General features: G+C 40.2%; 1 protein-coding gene across 21 annotated transcripts in view; it reads left to right on the top strand.

Annotated features, from left to right (window-relative positions):
• The window catches only part of LOC124121883 (sodium/calcium exchanger 2-like), a 207098-nt gene extending 194896 nt beyond the window's left edge, over positions 1-12202 (top strand). For all 21 annotated transcript variants that reach the window (XM_046484971.2, XM_048396519.1, XM_048396520.1 and 18 more), the window contains 2 exons: positions 6990-7165; positions 7806-12202. In XM_046484971.2, coding sequence (XP_046340927.1) covers positions 6990-7165; positions 7806-7940 — 311 coding nt within the window. In that variant the 3' untranslated portion in view covers positions 7941-12202. The remainder of the gene's footprint in view (positions 1-6989; positions 7166-7805) is intronic.
• Positions 12203-21174: the final 8972 nt, after the last annotated feature.

The following is a 21174-nucleotide window of genomic DNA, read 5'->3' as shown; positions in this document are numbered from 1 at the left end:
CACATTTTAGTTTGTACATGGGTAAAATTGACAATCGAACTGAAAAACAAATGATTACTTAAAAGCTGAGTACAGTTATGGGCTGATTTATTTTCATTGCTGTAGGTTATGTGATGTCATTTTTATCCTAGCGAGCAGTATGTCCGTCCATCGTCCGTTTTCCGTTTCCAGAGCAGAACTCCTAAACCGTTGAATATTCTTTTGATATACATCAGTCTAGTGGTGAACCAGTGCGTTTTGGTGATTTTGAACATTTATTTACTTCTGCTGTTTTTTCATAATGACAAGTTTGACTCGTACAAAATGAAAATAAGGGTAGTGCTCGTTTCCAGAGCTAAATTCCAGAACCGTTGAATATTTCTTGATGAAACGTGCTATACAGATCAGTCGACTGGTGAACTGGTGCCTTTTGATGATTTGGGATATTGAAAACTACTGAAAAGCATTATCTTTTACTTCACTGAACTGAGGGTATGGGTATGAAACAAAAGTGGGGTATAAGTACCGTATATCGCTGTGTATAAGGCGAGTTTTTCGTACCTAAAATGAGGGGGCTAAGAAGGGGGGTCGTCTTATACACGGAGTCGAAGATCTCACATTTTTTTCCACTGGCGATGTCAACCGGCGTCCGATAGCCAGCCCAGCATTTGACAATAAAACTTCGCATTTCGTCCTAAATAACTGTTCCAATAACTATTTCAATACATAAACATGTTTTGTATCTCTTTTCCTTGAATAAAGTTTAATAATTTCTGCAAATAAAGTTGAAATGACCCTCGCCTCGATGCAGATTGTCAAACCACCTGACACGGTAAAACAATCAACATCCGTGAGTAGAGAGCCGGAAGTACCGGTAAGCATTTGCATATTGCACATGTGACCTAACATGTGATAACCGGTGAAGCTGAAATCAATTCCCGCTGTTTTTACAGTTGTATTAACAAGTGTTGGAGACGGTGTGTACAAGTGATTGTGGAATAAACACGCTGAATGTGAAGCAAACATAAGCCTAGTTAGATACAACATAGTTAATTGGCGATTAAATTACTCACCATTGTCTTTTATATGTTATTACTTCATAAATGAATTTTATTTTACGGGCACCAATTTGGTGTCGTACCGTGTAAACACAAAATGGCGACGTGTGCTGGAGTTACACACGCGACGTATCATTGTAGAAAAAAACAACAACGCAAGATAAACATATTTTTATTTTGTGTGTGCACTTGTGATGTCCGTGTGCGAAATACGCTACAGTCGGAAAGCGCACGTTAAATCTTCTATATCAATCATACTTGTGATGTGTTTCAATTCAGGTCGCCTTATACACGGAGTATAGGATTTTGGGTTGATTTTTAAGGCGTGTACAGGGGGGTCGTCTTATACGTGGGGTCGCCTTATACACAGCGATATACGGTAGCTAAACTCCATAATTCCTTTGAATACCATACCTGTATTACACCATTGCCATAAATTCCTGTCTTGGCTGTCAGTCACACTATACATTTATTTAAATTTTCAACAGACTTCCTCTTCACTGCCTAATCTATCTATATAGTTGTGACGTTAATTCTTTCCCTGGAAGGAAGCGCAAGGCGGGAACACATCACTTCTTTACTGTATGTCCAGATGTCAACAATCAGAAAAAATAAACATTGGTTATGATCCCACTAAATCTTCAAGTTTGACTACTACAACATCCTACAGTGGCAGCTTCACAACAAGGGGATCATGACATTTTGGGTCAGGGAGGTAATTAGGTAGTAAAACATATTGTGGGAGATGGACTCTCTCTCTCTCTACCACCGGTGGGACTCTGCACGGGATGTGGCATCGACCAAAATATCAGAGACCCACACCCAAAATGTCAAGCATGTAGAAAAGGCACATGCTCCCCCAATTCTAGATGTAATTATTGCAAGGGCTTTTAAAAGACAAACTTTGATCATCTGTGCAAGGCATTGGGTAAGACACCTGATACATCTAGAGCAGCAAGATCGGCTAAAAAGTCCAAATCTACTACGTCCAAAAGTTGGAAAGAAAAAGTGTCTTAAGTGTGACATACCTTTCTGACATGGGGGTCACTAACATACGTCCGAGCATTTCCAGTAAGCACCATTCATGACATAACACCTTACAATAGCCAAGCTGAATCAACAAGGTCCGACAGGAAGGTGGTTAGCAAACAAAGGGTATCAGACAGAACTTCACCTTATTATAAAAGTCATGAATGCACAGAGCGTGATTCACGTGCTTCTCATAAGCATCACAGTAACAAACCACAACATGAAAATAATAGACATGTCAAACACTATCATGTAGATGATGTAAGGTTGTACAAGCGTGCACCATCTCTTACTGCTACTCTTACTTGCCCAGCATTCGACAGCTCGTCGGGGATTGTGTCATCAGTTTACAGTTATGTTAAATCTCAAATTTCACATTTTCTTTGACAAAGTTTGTTATAGCGTTGTTTATTCACCTGAAGCGATACGATGTAGTTTTTGTACCAAAAGAAAAAGAGTTTGAGGAAGATGTAACCCATACATAAGCTGACCCCTTTCTATGGGACCTTTTTTCTGGTCCTCAAAATATACGGTATTCTGCAGGAGAAGCACGCAGCTCTACCAATAGCACTCGTAGCTCTCCCTCATGCAAGCCAGCCTAAGGGGTCCAGCCCTAACTTGAATCAGTCAATGATTCCGCTCCTAAGGACATGTTTAGACCAAATAGCCAAATGTCTATCAGAGACATTATTCAGGAACTATATCATCTCATACCCGCCCTACACCCTCCAAGTCCATCTCTAACCCCAGAATTGAACAAGCAGGTTATGAGGAACCTTAGATCAAGTCAGATACATTACATACCCTTCCTATACAGATGATGTTATCAACAAGATAAACTCATCCATAAATGTGCGCAATATTAGACTTGGTCTTGTGCCTATCAGCATGAGTGCTTATAAGACGCATGACTCCCCCCCCCCCCCTCTTCCCGGTTGGCCCGTTATCAACGACGACTACCAGGAATCGGTCAAGAGGACTTTGAGCATGGACTCAGCCATGTTCAAGGATCTGGATCCGATCTGGTCAACAAAGAGGTCCTGTGTATTAACGCCTACATTAATTGGGTCGCCGCGGGTATCAGATACGTCATCCCACCAGTCAACCATCAAGCGGAGTTGTCCCCGAACACAACAGTTGACATGGTCATGGAACAGGTTGGGTTTATCCACAGCTCTCTGGATCATATTCTTAAAATGCAACAAGACCTCCAGGCCACTCAGATTTGGATGTCCGCACAGATGCTACTGATGCAATGACAACATCTGGTTCAACAAATACGCCAACTGATCCTGGAACCTCTTAGCAGGAGTATGCTGTCACAGACCATCATCGCCCAACTATGTTTAATGGAAGATTACATTCAGTCATAGACGAGATTGCCCGATCTACTACTCAGAAGTTCCAGAACTCAACCATCATTTCAGCTATCAAGATACAGAAACGCCCTGCCGAACATCAAGCCCACCATAGCTCTCCCAAGAGAAGACAAGATTCATCAGGTCATGATTCTTTTCGTGGCCATTTCAGTCAAGGAAGATCTTCACATTCCAACTATGGCAGGAACGAGCAAACATTCCAACAGAGTAACAGAGGTAGAGGTGCCTCCAGAGGGGGTCCCCGACAGAAATGATGCTGTACCAGCTCTCCCCAAATCTCCTGATCTTGTCAACCTAGCTTTCCACATGGACCACGATTACAGATTACCAACATTCAGAACCCATCCCTTCTGGGTCCGGTCTGGTGTCGTCTCCAAAAATTCGCCAAACATTGGAAGCAGATCATAGACGACTGGTGATCGAGAAAGGCTACAAGTTGCATTTCTGAAAAAGACCAAGTCTCATAAGTCATCCAGTAGGACCCCAGTTCCATCTAGGAGGAGCAAAATTAGAAGCAACCAACGTAGCCATCTGCAAGCTTTTGAAGAAGAGAGCAATCAGAGCACTAAAGCAATCAGACACCACCCAAGGAATTTACTCTCCAGTCTTCCTAGTTTCAAAGAAAAACTCTACAGAAATGCACATGATCATAGACCTAAAAGTCCTCAACAAGACATATTTGATAAAACCACAAAATTTCAGACGGAATCCATCAGGAAGTTAAGAAAGTCTCACAGACAAGGAGATTGGATAGTGAGCATAGACCTACAAGACGCTTACCTTCACGTTACCCTCCATCTGATCCATCCAAGTTACCAGCACTACCTAAGATTTGCAGTCAACAAGCAAAGTTATCAAATTTAACGTTCTTCCCTTTGGCATCTCCATTGCCCTTTGGCTATTCACCAGGATTATCTCACCTGTCATCGGGTTCGCTCATCTTATAAGGCTACACAGCTACATCAACAATCTCCTGTCCACTGCTCAAGACAAGTTTAGATCAAGACGAACGTCATATTCCTCATTCAGTTGCTAACATATCTAGGGTTCCTGGTTCATCCCGCAAAATCTGAGCCAATTCCCTGCAAAGATATTGTCTACATAGGGGCAAGATTCCAATTCAACAAGTGTAATCTTAGCCCCATGTCTCAGAAGAGAGATTCTCAAAAACAAGAGTCACAAACATCCCTTCAGGATCTAACTCTCAAAGGCAAACTAGGGTTGTGCCCCTTACTGAGTTGGATGAATTCTACCAACTACACAACTCCATCAGATCAGGTGTCAGAGCTAAGTTGGTGGCTACTTCGTCAAAACGTCATGCCAGGCATACCACTCAGTTTCCCTCCTCCAGTCCATCACCTCTGCACAGACCCGTCAGGCGAAGGATGGGGAGACCAAAAGGGCGATGCCACTATACAGGGAAAATGGTCAACCCTGAATTGTGTTGGGAGGAGATACTTGCTTATGCCTTTACCCCTTGGTCTCTTCTGGAGAGGAAAATAGAGGAGTCAGATTGTGTGATCATAGCTCCAGCGTGGTCCAACAGGAATTGGTTTCTGCTGATGGAAGAACCCATGAAGTCTCGATCTACTGTGCCAACCGTGATCCAACATTTTCCACAACAGCTTCAACAATCTCCACCTTCACAGTTGGAAATTATCTCGTCAAAGATGCAAGCCGCCGGTTATTCTATATTCTACCATGAATTTGGAATTAACTCGATTCTGATTGGTCAATCAGAAGCTATCAAATCACATTAAACCCCCTCTGATTGAAAGAGCTGGTTTGAAGGCCACATCACCGAGGAAGCTAATATTTATAGAATAGTACTATTTACAGTCATTGTCGGTAGGCATATTTAAATAATTATCTCTACAATTACAGGTTACAAAATGCACAGATGCGGTTACTACAATATTCAAAGGATGTATGGCAATACATTTCATGCAGAAAACATGATAGAAATCTACAAAGGGAATTTATTTACGTTTTGAGACAAAAGAGAGCTTGGAATTTTGGCGTTTTCCTAATGTAAGACTGTGATGTCATATCTTTTGCGTCACAATGAGTGATATCACGTCATAATGGTGACACGCAATGTTGAGCGAAAGCCTTGCAAAGCTTGCTTTGTTTTCTTTAGGGATGCCCACCTTAGCTTACCAAGTTGCCATGCTTGTATGCCTTCAATGCCTGTCATATGTTCGAGTGAAGTATAACAGTGTAAACAAACTGCTTGAGTATATACAGCGCCATATTTTGTTCGGTGATTCGGTAATTCAGATCAATAACCCACTCAAAACACTGAACTCAACCCATGCTGCTGCACTCAGTATATTTGCTAACACTGAAGAGTTCGCGTTTTATTTAGTCATGGTAGAATGGAGATAAACATTCTGTGTTTTCAATGTAGAGCTAGGTTACCTGTAGATTTAACTGTGCTAAATTTAACATTTGAAACCTCAGGCTGCGTGTTCGGTTCCAAATTCAATTTAGCGGGGTTAAATCTACAGGTAACCTAGCTCTACATTGAAAACACAGTATGTTTATCTCCTAAACAACTGATGGAACAAGTTCGTTGCGTGGAGAAGGGGAAGAGGTCTATTAGACTTAGACATTACAGTATCTATAGTTGCTGTTTTTCTCTTACATCTCAGAAACGATAAGAATTTCAGATATGGCACCAATGAAGGCTACCGATCAGCTCTTGCCTCAGTATTACAACATGATGGGCTCTCTATAGGTACTCACCCAGTATTAAATCATCTCATGAAGTCCTTCGCACTGGAAGACATTAAAGAACTACGTACTACGTAAAGACTAACGCGTCTATGCATAGTCCAATCAAAATCGCGCAACGAAATTGAAATCCGGTTTGTAGACTTTCGTGCAGATTTCGGTCGATTGCAAGATTTGCAAAGCATGTGCACCGCCAACTCGTTGCTAACAGTCTCCCAAATCTTTTCATATTTTTAATCAAGGTGCTCACGTGATTTGATGCACTTTGCGATGTAAGACCCGTTTTATCACAATATACATCTTGATTAACGATCAGATCGTCCTGACTCGACGTTGCCATTTTGTTTGAAACAAATGCATGTTATACGAGAGGTGGAATCTGATTGGTCCATAGGAGAGGCTTAGAAGGGACATAACTCGTAATAACAAAGAGATAGGATTTACCTCACAACTATGTAGATACATTGAAGAGGACGTCTGTTGAAAATTTAAATAAATTTATAGTGTGATTGACAGCCAAAACAGGAATTTATTTAAATGATGTAATGGATGATGTATTCTTAGAATTATACACAATGATAACTATTGTTTGATTTCTAAATTACACCAGATAAGGGGGAGATGTCATCTCCTGATGACTCTTCTTCTGTTACATTATGACATCATACACTGCAATTATATTATCTGTTATTTATGTCCTAAAGAGGCTTATTTGAACTGAAAGTGCCCACCAAGAGTTGGTTAATTAAGTTTTTCTTTTCATTTCTATTCAAGTTGAACTTAACAATCTTCTTGTATATGTGTGCAGGCAGTAACAGTGTCAACGTGTTCCTGGGTCTTGGGCTTCCGTGGGTACTCAGCACCATGTATGCATTGTACCATCAGAAATCATATCACGTGAAAAGCACCAACCTTACTCAGAGCGTCATCATCTTTGGAGTATGTGGCACAATTTGTATACTACTGCTACTACTCCGGAGAAAGGTAAGTTGATCAAGTGTCCCTGCTGACTCCTTTAGTTATCATGAATAGCCCTAGTTATCATAGACAAGTAGAGATTACATGCATGTCATCTGTTGTGCATACAAGCAACTGTTAACATGACAATTGAAGAAACAATCATAAGCAATCTGTACTAAAATCATATTACATTGTTTGATTTTAGTGTAAGCATGTGTTTATGAGTATGTATTTGTATCTAGAGAAATACATGTTCATGCTGTCAGATTTGCCATCCACCTATTTAAAATGCTGACAGAGTCAAAATTACGAAATATTTGCGGTATTATGTACATGTACAATGCAAATGTATAGTTTGTCATGATTGCGTAAATGTCCAAGTGAGCGATAAGGCCCTGTGGGCCTCTTGTTAAATAGCAAGCAATGAAGAACAGTACTTCCAATTGCCATCATCTTTACAATGCATATAAGCAACAGTTGTGCTTAATGATACGCAACATTTGTTTACAACTACCAACATTGCCTTGGTAAGCCAAGTGCAAGATCCAGTTAATTTATCATAGTCAGCCTGTTTCAAACTAACTTGTTTATTGGCAGATATCCATATGACTTAAAAATGCTTTTAGAATTTTTATAAATTTGTATTGCGGTGATACTTTTACAGTTGTTTGGTGGAGAACTGGGTGGCCGCACTTCTGGAGTCAAGTGGATGACAAGTATTTTTCTATTAATCCTGTGGATTGGATACATCATACTGTCAAGCCTGCAGGCATACAATAAAATCAATCTACAGTTCTAGAATGTTTGATGAAGAACTACACCCTGGGGCAGCATTACACACAAGATACACACCCCATCTGTCACACATGGATTACTTATTAAAACGTTGTTGTTGTCCAAGATTTCCTTGAGTGCATTGCCACTGAACTCAAGCTTAAAACCTTACTATTGAAGTGTGTCTTTCATGTAGTGGAGGGTAGACATTCCATAAATAATATTTTCCTCTCTGATGGCTGATGTAATTGGCAGAGCTATGAGTGGATGTATGCATGTGTGATAAGCAGATTAATTCTTATTATATGGCAACAGACCCACCCAGGGAGATTGTATTGTTTCACAAGCTATCTATTGTTGTTGTTAATGACTAGGACAGCTTTGACATTGAGATGAAGTGAAGGCGCACTGTGCATTCGTGCAGCAGATGCTACAGAATAGTCACCATCCCTGTTTGTAAACAGTGTGTATGTGGATAGGTGTACTGCATCATAGGTATGCCAACACCAGGGTGTTTCAGTCAGTCCTATATATGCTAGAGGTTGGTAACTATTCACCTCTCTTGCCAGTTTAAAGTATTTGGTTAATGTTGGCGTTTGTCGTATTCATTGTAAGTTGTAATTTGATTTGTATTGTACAGTGTTTCTTGTTTTGATGAGATTATGTGATTTAGGGATTTAAATCTACAGGTATAAAGAGTAAATCAGCTTAGTATACATGGACCAGAGAGTATTTTGTCATGTATATAGGCGTCCCCCCCCCCCCCCCACACACACACACACACACACACACACACCTGTCATCACGATCATGTAGAGAGTATTCATTAATTATCTGTACATTGATACCAGGTATACAGGCATTGATATTGGATATTGTATAGAACTAAGTTAATCTTGCTGACATTGGTGAACTTTTTTTATATATATATGTGTAAATATTTATTTTCTATTCCTATTTTGCCAAAGACATACTTGGTATGAATTTTGAATATAAAAGCGTTAATTCATTTTTCATTGTTTCCATGATCTCATTAATGTGGCATGCCATATTTGTAAAAATTTACATTTGAAGTTTGTAGTATCTTTTGAGTTCAAACCTAAACAAATTGTGAAACTTTATTTCGTTAGTTACTATACAAGAAGGTTCTTTTCAGTGACAGGCACTACAAGTTTCACAGTGCAAACAGAGAGCATGCTTTTTCTCTAAATTCAATTGAGTAGCTTGGAGATGAAAGCAGATTTTTCTATTTATGTTTGTATTCATAACTCATTTCACCATCCCCTTTGGTTACTGGCGAATGAACATTTCATACCAATCAGCACTGCGTCTAATTTGTCTATGTCATGTGATATCCTGGTGTGATTTTTTTTTTATCTAATCCTTCCATCCCCCTGACTTGGCAGTCATCCCCCAAATCCTCTCCCAGGTTGTCACTCTGTGAAGTATAACCCACCACCATGCCCCTGGTACAGACAAGGTGTCTGGCACGGTCCAGCAGACCGGTGCCTCAGTCCAAGCATTATCAATCTGTGATAACTACATTACCTGTTGAGTGTATACACCCATTATGTCCTAGGTTGTGTTCAGGTTTGTGTACTTCATTTGCTGACTTCATTTCTCAGTAGTGTAACACGTACAGCTGTCATCATCCACCACAGTTTTTTCCAGGATTTCAGACAAAGTGCCTGTGGCAGGCAATTTGAGAAAGGGTGTCTTTTTGACCAATATTTGGAGTGTTTGAAAAGTTATAACTTTCTTATATTCAGAGGTATTTTAACATTGCGTTCAGAGCAATAACGTAAAAGTATAAAGCATGAAAGCCTTTCATTGACAACAGAAGTATTTTATTACTTTTTTTATTAATAGAAGTCATGCTTAGTCATTCAGAAAACCTGAATTTGGAATTCAGATTTTGGATTTTTTACAGACTATAATCGTCTTCCAAGATGTATCAAACATTAAGGTCTAAAATGTCATACATGTACTAGATAAATCCAGTATGAACAGTTTCATTGTTAATAAAACAAATCTCTGCTACTGTCAACTGTGTAGCTTTGACTACAGGGTGTGAGGAAAGTACATTTTCACCATTACTGCTTCATTTGTATTTTTAGTAAAATTTTGATTTTTGTTTTTTTGTCACAGTGCCAATGTTAGCCAGTATTTTGCATGCTTGTGCATCACTGCAATGTATTTATTCTGTTTGAAATACTCAAGTTGGCATAGATAGCGGAGTTTGTTCTTTTCTGTATTGTACAGCATGTCTTATTTGTTACTTACTACACACAAGAGTATAAGAGTATTTAGTAGTTTCTGCATAGTTGGATGGTATTGTGTATGCTTTTTGGGGTGTAAAATACCTGACAAGCTAAGTCTGTAGAACATGTTTTGATATTTCATATTGCTGGAGGAATAGTTAAGCACCTGAAGAAGTGATTCAATCTGATGCTTAGGTAATATTTGTTTTGATCTTGTAAGGGCAATGTTCCTTAGAATTGACATTCAGGTGTTTTTTTGTATGTATGTATGTATATATAAGATATTTTGTGACAGTCTTATGATTACAACTGATAGTCTACTTTTTGTCACATAGAATACATTACTTTAGTTACAGACTTAGGCCAGTGTTTGTCTGTTACTTGGGTCTGATGGACCATGAAGTTGGAGGACAACTTCAAACAGTGTTGTACAAGAGGCTTGAGACCAGCAGTGAATACATTAACTGTTGTTTTCCTTTCTGCACATTTTAAGAATTAGTCTAAGCAAATATGTGATCCAAGTAATAGACAAGTTGAAGTTGGCCTTAAAGAGACTAGACATATGCAAGTTTCTCAATTTTTAAGATAAATGAGATTATAGTCATGCTCTATTGTTTCCGATTCCACAGATTCTTGATGACTTGTTTGTAAGGATAACTTACGAAGTAGAAATATGAGTAGGGGGAGACTTAACGTCTGTGCAACAAAACACACTGAATACTTTGATTACCATAGAAACATCTTGTGACCTAGCCAATGCCAAATAGTCAAGGACTGGTATAGTCATCAGCAGACAAAGGCTATGAAAAGGTGTTCTATAATATATAAAGAATAGATGTCTTTGGTTCCTATGAAATGTCTGTAATGTAGGATTTACTACTTTAGTCAGAATTGATTTTGTGCTTTGTTTGCCACCTGACCTTTAAGGGAAGCTCCCCCTCTTATACAGTCGGTGTCAATCTGTAGACAGACTGACACTTTGTACCATCCAGTGTACATATTGTTGACTGTTATCATCTTCATTAACGGATTACTACCTGTAAATAATGTGTGCTATTTTCTTACTCTAGAGATGGTCTTCTATCATTCCTAGCTCGAAGTTGATCTTACTTGTGGAGAAGACAACTTAACTTTCACTGAGCAATAAGATGTGAAGACATTTGTTTCGTTAAAAGATACACTGTTTTGACTATTTTCAAAAAACTGCTCAACCTTTGAATAACTGTTAAATAACTGTTTGAATAAATGATAAATGTAAGATCCTGATTTTAAGCTCACCTAGAGTCCTTTTAGCAAGAAATTTACCATTTACCATTATGCTTGCACTGATGTGTACATCTGCTTGACTACTTTTGGAAGAATACCGGTACTTGTCCTGGTTATATGTATTTACAATACATGTTTGTTTTACCTTTTTTTACTTTGATCATGCCTGTATTTCATATGTTTTATTTTATCTGTAACAATACTATACCAAGGAAGCTTTCCCATTTCCGATGTATGTAAAACAATATTTGGTGACCACAACGTCACCTGTAGAAGAAGGGTTTTGTTCTGATTCAGGTGTCTATGATTTGTTCAGATGAGCTACCTGATGATTTACATTCAATTTGCAGCTCTGTCATTTCAATGAAGAAATCTGTGAGTGGTGTTACTCAAAGGTTGAGCAAACCTGTCCATGAATGTTTGGTCAAACCAAAATGCACCAGCCTTCACATTATCTCCCTCATTTGTCCATACATCCCAACATACATCTTTATTCCAACTGTGGGACATTCAGCCTCTTGAAAAATAATTTCATATGACTTTGAAATATAATGTCCTGCCAGTAAGTTGTAACATCTTAAATTATTACAGTAATGGTAGAGAGGCTAGGTGAACATGGGTGAATGACCAGCCAATCATGAACTCTAAGGACTTGCAGTTTGGCTGCCTTTATGGCAGAATCTCAGTTCCCTGTTCTCTTGTTAATTACAGTTGTGCCACACATTCTCAAATGGGAAATAAAGTTTGAAGTTTTACCAAACTTAGTGTTTGTTGAAATGTTCATGTAAAGCCTGACATGAGATCATTATTATAAGTCTCAGGGTGGATCAAGAGTAATCCTAGGACATCTTTTAAATATCAAGTCATCTGTCTTTATACAAATATGTCACCACACGTTCCAGAATGACCACATTTCATAGCATAGTTGTTTAGGTTCTTCCAGATGTCATAAAGCTTTACTACATTGGACATGGGTTCTAATGCGTATCAGTTCTCAAAAACGTATCTGAGGGTTATTGTGTGAGAGAACTCCATGCTTATTAAAAGAGGCTTACTAGGATTGGGTTTCAGCACAATTAATGTCTGATGAGGAGGAATAACACTCTTTCTTTTTTTTTTAAAGTATTTACATAGCATAACCTCTATCCTGAGCAACTAGTACAACAGATGATACAGAACATCCCAAAGAAATCTCAGAAATACCCATGTCAACAGTCTGCACCCTTTGTGATCAGCCTCACCTTTTTTGGAACAGTTAGCCACAAAATCCAGAGACTCTTAAAGTAACAGGCCAACATTGATGTAGTTTTCAAGGGAAGTCATACCGTTCAGAACACAGTTAAAGCCATAGGGAAACCACCATCCAGCCAGAAGCTAGAACCATCAGGAGCACATTCTGTGCAATTGTGGACAAGCTTACATTGGAGAAGCATCTAGGCCCCTCAAAACTTGAATAAAAGAACATCAAAGCTCAGTCTCCAAAGATGACTCTAAATCAGCTCTATCAGACCACATCCGTGACAACCCAAGCCACAGCATTCAGTGGGAGAGAGTCACAGCCCTCACCACCAACCTCAAAGACTTCAAAATCAGGAGTGTGAAGCCCATTTCTGGTGTCCCCCACCGTGATATTGCTGGAATATTGCTAAAAGCAGCGTAAAACCATACTCATCCATCATCAAAATCGGGAAACTACAAGAAGCCATCAACATCAAGACTCCAGCCGTCAATCAACCGTGACCAAGGCTATTACATGCCCCCGGCATACCATCAAATACTCAAATCAGTCATAACTCTGTTGATTATATTACTGGCTTCATCCTTTGTTTATGTCACTGACTTCACAGATGATTGTCATCACTACCCTTGTGTATACATAACAGGCTTCTCTACTCCAGTATAACAATATCTACTCTACTGTATAAACAGTGCCTCCTACCTAAATATATACTTGTCAACCACACCCTGTATATCACTTGCTTGATAACGGTGTTAGAACCCATTTACAACACCCTAAACAATTGGCTAAATAAGAAACTAAACTCCATCCAATATCAGACCCTTGAACTCATCACCCGAACTCAACAAGGTACCTCTCTCACATCACTCCAGGCTCTAACAGGAGAAATCCCACTAGAATTAAGTAGGGAGCAACTTACCCTAAACTTCTGGGCAGCGTCCTAATCAAATCCTCTAATCGAAAACACCCTAAAAAGCAACATCAGCCCTAAAAACCCAAACATTAACAAAACAATACCCCCTCCTCACCCCAATCTCACAAAGAGTTACTCATTATCTAAAAGAGCACCAACTCAATAATCATAAACAAAACCCAAACCCTCAAACGCCTTCACCCCTAAACTCCAAATACCAAAGATAGATACATCACTATCCAACATACTAAACAAGCAAACAGACCCCAACATAGCCAAAACCACCTCTTTCGCATACATTCACAAGACTTGGCCAAATTGGTGCCACATCTACACAGACGGATCTTCAGATCCGATCTCCAAACACACAGGTTTCGGAGTACATGCCTCACAACCAAACAAGCAAACCAAATCATACCGACTCCCAGTCCATATTTACAGCTGAACTTATGGGCATGGCCACAGCCCTCCACAGCCAACAAACTAAAAACCATCAAAACATCCTCATCCTAACAGACTCCCTCAGTGGTCTCCAGGCACTCCAAAATATAAACATTAAAAAACGCCCAAAATTAATTAACCAAATACTTAAAAGCAAAAGCGACCTAACTAAAGCTGGGAAAAACATACAGTTTCTTTGGATCCCTGCCCATGTAGGTATTTTCGGCAACGAACAAGCAGACGAAGCAGCTAAACTAGCCCTAAAAATCCCAAATATAAGCCTTAACCTACCAATCTCTAAGTCTGAAATCAAAAGTATCACCAAACAAAAAATCTTAAAAAAATGACAAACTTCCTTTCATTTTGACTGACCTGCATCAATGGTGTCAAGGTTCAGGTTCAAGTTTGGTTCAGTGACGAGTCACATTTTATGCTTCTCCATGTGGGTAGTAGATGTCACAGGGAAAGTTATGCACAAAACTGCATACAGGAAGTTGACAAATTTGGTAATGGTAGCTATCTCCTACACTGGTAGAACATACTTGGTGCAAGTTCTGGATAATTTAAAGGCACAACATTACCCGGAAGAGATTCTACGGCCACATGTCCTTCCCATGATGCAACAAGCAAACGTCATTCTCCAACGAGATAACGCCTGACCTCGCAAGACTAACAACAGCCTTTTTCAGGAATCACAGCATCCAGGTCCTGCCACTGCCCTCCAGGTCTCCAGATTTAAAACCGATCAAACATTTATGGGATGCACTGGATCAACGACTGCGAGCACATCAGCAACAACTACAGAACCTCTGACAGACAGCACAAGCATTGCAGGCAGAGTGGGTAAACATTCCCCAGACCACAATTCGGGATCTGATTGCTTCATTGGGACGATGATGCCAGTCAGTTTTGGACTCTGATGGTCACCATACAAGATATTGAGAACAGATGACCTTCACCTTGAAAATCTACTGTTCCATGTGTGCCATATGGCACAATTTTGAACAATCGATTACCATATGTTGATTATTTATGTTTTTTTAAATTATACATCTAACATCACTTTTTCGTCACTTACCAAGCTTTTATATCTCTTGATGTGTCACTAAGTACCGGTAAGCTTTTATATCACTTGGTTGGCCACTTACCAAGCGTTTATATCCCTATTTATCGTTTATCTCAGTATTTCTCTTGTTGTCTCAGTTACCTGTTAATTATTTCTCTAGGTTTGGTGAGTCACATACATGGGTTGTTTTTTTTCTTTCAGGAAGTCAGTTCAACCAGTGTTTATTTCTCTCCATGTGGTTTATCAGTTAACATAGCGTTTATTTCTCTCAATGTGGTGTATCAGTTTACCTGACAATTATTTCTCTCGATGTGCATCAGTTCACCCATCAATTATTTCCATTAGATGCACCAGTTGACCCAGAGTTTATTTCACTCGATGTGGTGTGTCAGTTAACCAAGTGATTATTTTTTAGGTTTTTCTCACCATGTCTCATTTACTTGGTCTGATGTGTCAGTATACAGTGTTTATTTCGCTCTTTGTGTCGTTTACCAAACATTATTTCTCTTGATATGTGTCAATTAACCCAGTGTTTACTTCCCTCAGTGTGGTGTGTCAGTTCACCCAACATTTATTTCTCACTGTTTTTCTCTCAGTGTCTCAGTTACCCAAAAAATATTTATCTCGGTGTGGCGGTGTCATTTACCTGGCGTTTATTTCTTTTGAAGTGGTGTGTCAGTTACCCAGCGCTCGGCTTCTCTCAGTATGTCATGCACCAGGCGTTAATTTCTCTCGGTGTGTCATTTATCCAGCGTGTATTTTTCTTGAAGTGGTGTGTCAGTTAACACAGTGTTTATTTCTCTCTTTTTATGTCTCTGTGTCTCAGTGACTTGAAAATATTTATGTTTCTCTGGCATGTCAGTTACTCTGAGTTTTTTTTCTCTTTAAGTGGTGTAACAGTTACCAAGCTATTATTTCTCTTGGTTTGTCATTTACCCAGGGGTGGTAGGGTAGCCTAGTGATTAAAGCGTTACACTGAGGACCTGGGTCCGATTCCCCATTTGGGTACAATGTGTGAAGCCCATTTCTGCGTCCCCCGCCGTGATATTGATGAAATAACGCACTCACTCATTTACCCAGCATTTATTTCTCTTGAAGTAGTGTGTAAGTTCACAGCGTTTATTTTTATCAGTGTGTCATTTACCTGACGTTTATTTCTCTCTTCTCTCTCCTAAATTCTTACGAAACTTCTACCACTATTACATATCTGCCATAAATCCTGTTTTTTTGGCTTCAATCACACTAACTAAAACTTATCAGACTTTCAACAGACGTCCTCTTCACTGTCAATCCTACAATCAGTTGTCCCCATGTAGTCTCGTATCAACCCAAGCCATGACGTCATAATGGTGGCAACATCACTTTTTTCCTGTGTGTGCTAGTGTTAACAGCTACTATATTAGTAGTAACAATCTAGCACTTGGCAGTAAGTCACATTAACCTGTGATTATGCTAATAAGTTTTCTATAATAACAGTATAAATTAATAGTGCTGCTGGAGATGACGAAACCTACAGGGTAGATGCGGAGTGCTACGATTACCCACCCACCATGGGAGATACCAAAGACCACAGAGGGTTTTGACGATCAAGCTCATAACTCATCTCAACGAAATTACACCGAAGGCTATACCTTCGTGGAACTAATTGATGAACTCTATCATCTTATGCCTATGCTTAAGCTGCATGTGACAGAAAGTTCACCACTCCAGATGCCTGTATACAGGGGATGTCATGCTCCTACATCGTTTCAGCATATTTATCAGACATTACCTTAGACCAGTTATGCTGGCAAGCTTGTTGATCAGTTGACTGATAACATTCATAGGCTCAAGCATGATGAACGTCTATCTTTACCACCTATGAAACGGCGCCACAAATATAACTGGAATACTGTTAAAAGCGGCATTAAACCCAACTCACTCACTCACTCACTCACCTATGAAACAGAAGTTATATAGGACGCACAAGGCTACACTTCAGGAATTCCCGAGTATGGATGAAGACTTTTACAAGTTGATACACAATCCCAACACGAAGTTATCGGCATCACAGTTCAAGGATTTGACATCGGTCTGTAGATACACTATGGATATCAGAGCTTATATAACTGGTTTGTCGCCGGAATCAGACACATCATCCCACCTTTACAACCATCCTATGAAGGAGTTGCACCAGAAACACCCATGACTATTAGAACTGATCAAGTCTCATCCATAGCCTCCTAGACTCAATTGTCAGGATGCAGAAAGACTTACTCTCCTCCCAAGGGACTCTATCCTGCCTCAAGAAGGTGTCCCAGCCGCCTACAATAAAGGAACAGGCATTCATATCTGGACCTGCGTCCATTGACGTTCGTCCAAGCATGTTGGGGAAGGAGGTGAATCTAGGTTTGTGAGAAGCCTCAGATCCCTGCCTAAGCCCACTTGTTCCCTTTAAACATTGACATATTCTCTGAAACAATTGCATCATCTGTAGCAAAGCTGATTCAATCCCTTAATCAAGAGATATCTCAACTCAAAAACTCCATGCCTAACACACAGTCAACACCCTCTGTAAGCACAAAGACCAACATGCATTACAGTAGTCAAGTTGAATCAGTATCATCAGACATTAGAAAGGTGATTAGTGAGTCAGAAAGAACTTCATCCCACTATGTATATAAATACAAAGATCATGGTCACGAGCATCACACAGACATCATGTGAATAGACATGACAGACATGTAAAGAGAAGCTAACATGCAGACGATGTAGCACCATATAAAAAATGTGAATCACATACTGTTACACACTCCAGCCAGTATAACAGTTTGTCAGGCCACTCCAGTTGCAGTTACTCTGCACGAGTTTCACACAGCTGCAACCAACACCATAGCTCACCCTCATGCAGCCAATGTCGGGAGTACAGCCTTTCCCATTATAACCCGCCATCGTATGATGGGTCTAATACAGATGATTTATTATCCCCCGCCGCGCGAAAGCGCGAAGCGGGGGATATAGTATTCACGACCGTCCGTACGTCCGTCCGTCCGTCCGTCCGTCCGTCTGTCCGTACGTCCCACCTGTTTGTTGCCGCGATATCTCAAGAACTAAACACTGGATTGTCTTCATATTTGGAACTATGGTGTATATACAGACTCCGCAGACACCAGTCGGTTTTGGTGACCTTGATCCCATTTTCAAGGTCACAGCAGACAAATCTGCTTTTAGAGTTGGAAAACGGTGTTGCCGCGATATCTCAAGAACTAAACACTGGATTGTCTTCATATTTGGAACTATGGTGTATATACAGACTCCGCAGACACCAGTCGGTTTTGGTGACCTTGATCCCATTTTCAAGGTCACAGCAGACAAATCTGCTTTTAGAGTTGGAAAACGGTGTTGCCGCGATATCTCAAGAACTAAACACTGGATTGTCTTCATATTTGGAACTATGGTGTATATACAGACACCGCAGACACCAGTCGGTTTTGGTGACCTTGATCCCATTTTCAAGGTCACAGCAGGCAAATCTGCTTTTGGAGTTGGAAAACGGTGTTGCCGCGATATCTCAAGAACTAAACCTCTCGATTGTCTTCATATTTGGAACTATGGTGTATATACAGACACTGCAGACACCAGTCGGTTTTGGTGACCTTGACCCCATTTTCAAGGTCACAGCAGGCAAATCTGCTTTTGGAGTTAGAAAACGGTGTTGCCGCGATATCTCAAGAACTAATCGCTGGATTGTCTTCATATTTGGAACTATAGTGTATATACAGACACCGCATACACCTGTCAGATTTGGTGACCTTGACCCCATTTTCAAGGTCACAGCAGGCAAATCTGTTTTTGGAGTTGGAAAACGGTGTTGCCACAATATCTCAAGAACTAATCGCTGGATTATCTTCATATTTGGTACTATGGTGTATATGGCGGGGGATATTTCGTCACTCTGTGACAAATACTTGTTTAAATCAGAATCAGAGACATCATCCAGGAACTATACCAGCTCATACCCGCATTAAAACCTGTTAAGGAACAAACCATCACCAAACACAAGATGGAACTATAGGGTTATGAAGAACCTAAGGAGAAACCAGATGAATTTCATACGTTCCCATCATATACCAATGACGTCTTCAGAAGATGAACTCTTCGCTAAATGCATCTAAAGCTCATCCAGTCAGACTTAACTTACCACAAATAAGTAGGAACGCCTATTGAACACATGACTCCCCCTTATCTGATTTGCCCACTATTGACAATGAATATCAAGAATTAGTCAAAAGACCGTCTTCACAAATGTCTGTTGAGTCAGTAAGATTGAAAAATCTTGACCAGATTAGCAAGCAGGCACTCAACATTAACGCCAGCATTAATTGGTTAGCTGCCAGTATCAGACACGTCATCCCACCAGTCCAAGATCAAGCAGAACTTCCTTAGAATTCTACTGTTCATCGGCTTCATTCACAGTTCCCTAGACCAAATTCTAAAGATGCAGGAAGAATTACAGGCCGCTCAGATTTGGATGTCCACACAGATGTTATTGATGCAGCGTCAACATCTCATTCACCAAATTCGTCAACCGATACACTTAGCAGGAGCATGCTAATACAGACCATTACTGCCCCTACTATCTTTAACAAAAGATTGTGTCATAGATGAAATCGCTCGTTCAACGACACAGAAATTCCAGAATTCAACCATCAACCTGGCAAGTAGAATCCAGAAATGACCCGCCGAGTACCAAGCACAACATTCGACTCCTAAGAAACATGATTCCTCTGGACGGGAATCGTTTCGTCACTAATCATGGAATGAAATGTCTTCTCATTCCAGTTACAACAGAAATGAACAAGCATCCCAGCAGAGTGGCCGAGGCAGAGGTACTTCCAGAGGGGGTACACCCCTTAAGTGACTACACACTAGCCTCCCACGAATCCAACGATCCTGTCGACATAGCAATTAATATGGACAACGATTTAAGATTACCAACATTCAAAATTACACCCTCCCCCGAGTCCAGTCGGGGGGTCGTCTCAATCATTTCGCCGAAAATTGGAAGCATATCATAGATGACTCCTCGAGGTTGTAAAGAAAGGTTATACAAGCTTCTCTTCTTAAAAAGACCAAAACTAGCCATTCATCCCAAAGGTCAACGTTTCCATCTAAAAGGAAAAAGCTAGAAGCTGCCAACCTAGTCATCCACAACTTTCTGAAGAAAAGAGCCATCATCACTCTAGAAGAAACATACTTCTATGCTACTACTCACCAGTTTTTCAAGTCCAGAAGAAAAATATGTCGGAGATGAGCATGATCATAGATTTAACAACACTCAAAAAGAAATTCTACCTCCAAAATTTCAGATGGAATCCATCAGAAAGTTGAAACACTCACTCAGATTGGAGATTGGATGGTGAGTATAGATCTTCAAGACACATATCTTCACGTTCCTATCCATCAAAGTCATCGACATTATCTAAGATTTGCAATCAATGGCCAAAGATACCTATTCAGCGTACTCCCGTTCAGAATTTCCGTTGCTCCATGGTTGTTCACCAGAATCCTAAACCCTGTCATTGGATTCGCTCATCAGAATCTAATAAGATTACGCAGGTACATCGACTTCCTATCGGCCAATGAGAACAAGTCACAGATCAGACAAAACGTCATATTTCTCATCCAACTATTAACTCACCTGGGTTTTCTGGTCCATCCCAAGAAGTCAGAATTGGTACACACACACACAAACATTGTTGTGTACATAGGGGCAAGTTTCCACCAGCAATCCCCCCCCCCCTCCAACAAGAGCCACAACCTTAGACGCCCTAAACCGACCCATCCCGATCTTGTCATTGGTGGATGTCATGCCTAGGTACCCTAACATCTCTCCAAGACCTAACTGACAGATGCAGACTGCAAATTTGTCCCTTACAGAATTGGATGAATCCCACCAGGAATCTAGATTCTAGTTGACTCAACCCCCTCCTGATCAGGTGACGTCTAAACGTCATGCCAGGCATACCACTCAGTTTCCCCACTCCCATTCATCAACTCTACACAGACGCATCAAGCATTGGGTGGGGAGCT

The sequence above is a fragment of the Haliotis rufescens genome, unplaced genomic scaffold (assembly GCF_023055435.1).
Source record: "Haliotis rufescens isolate VD_foot unplaced genomic scaffold, xgHalRufe1.0.p SCAF_1, whole genome shotgun sequence".
NCBI lineage: Eukaryota > Metazoa > Mollusca > Gastropoda > Lepetellida > Haliotidae > Haliotis > Haliotis rufescens.
This window is presented reverse-complemented; position numbering and strand designations above follow the sequence as displayed.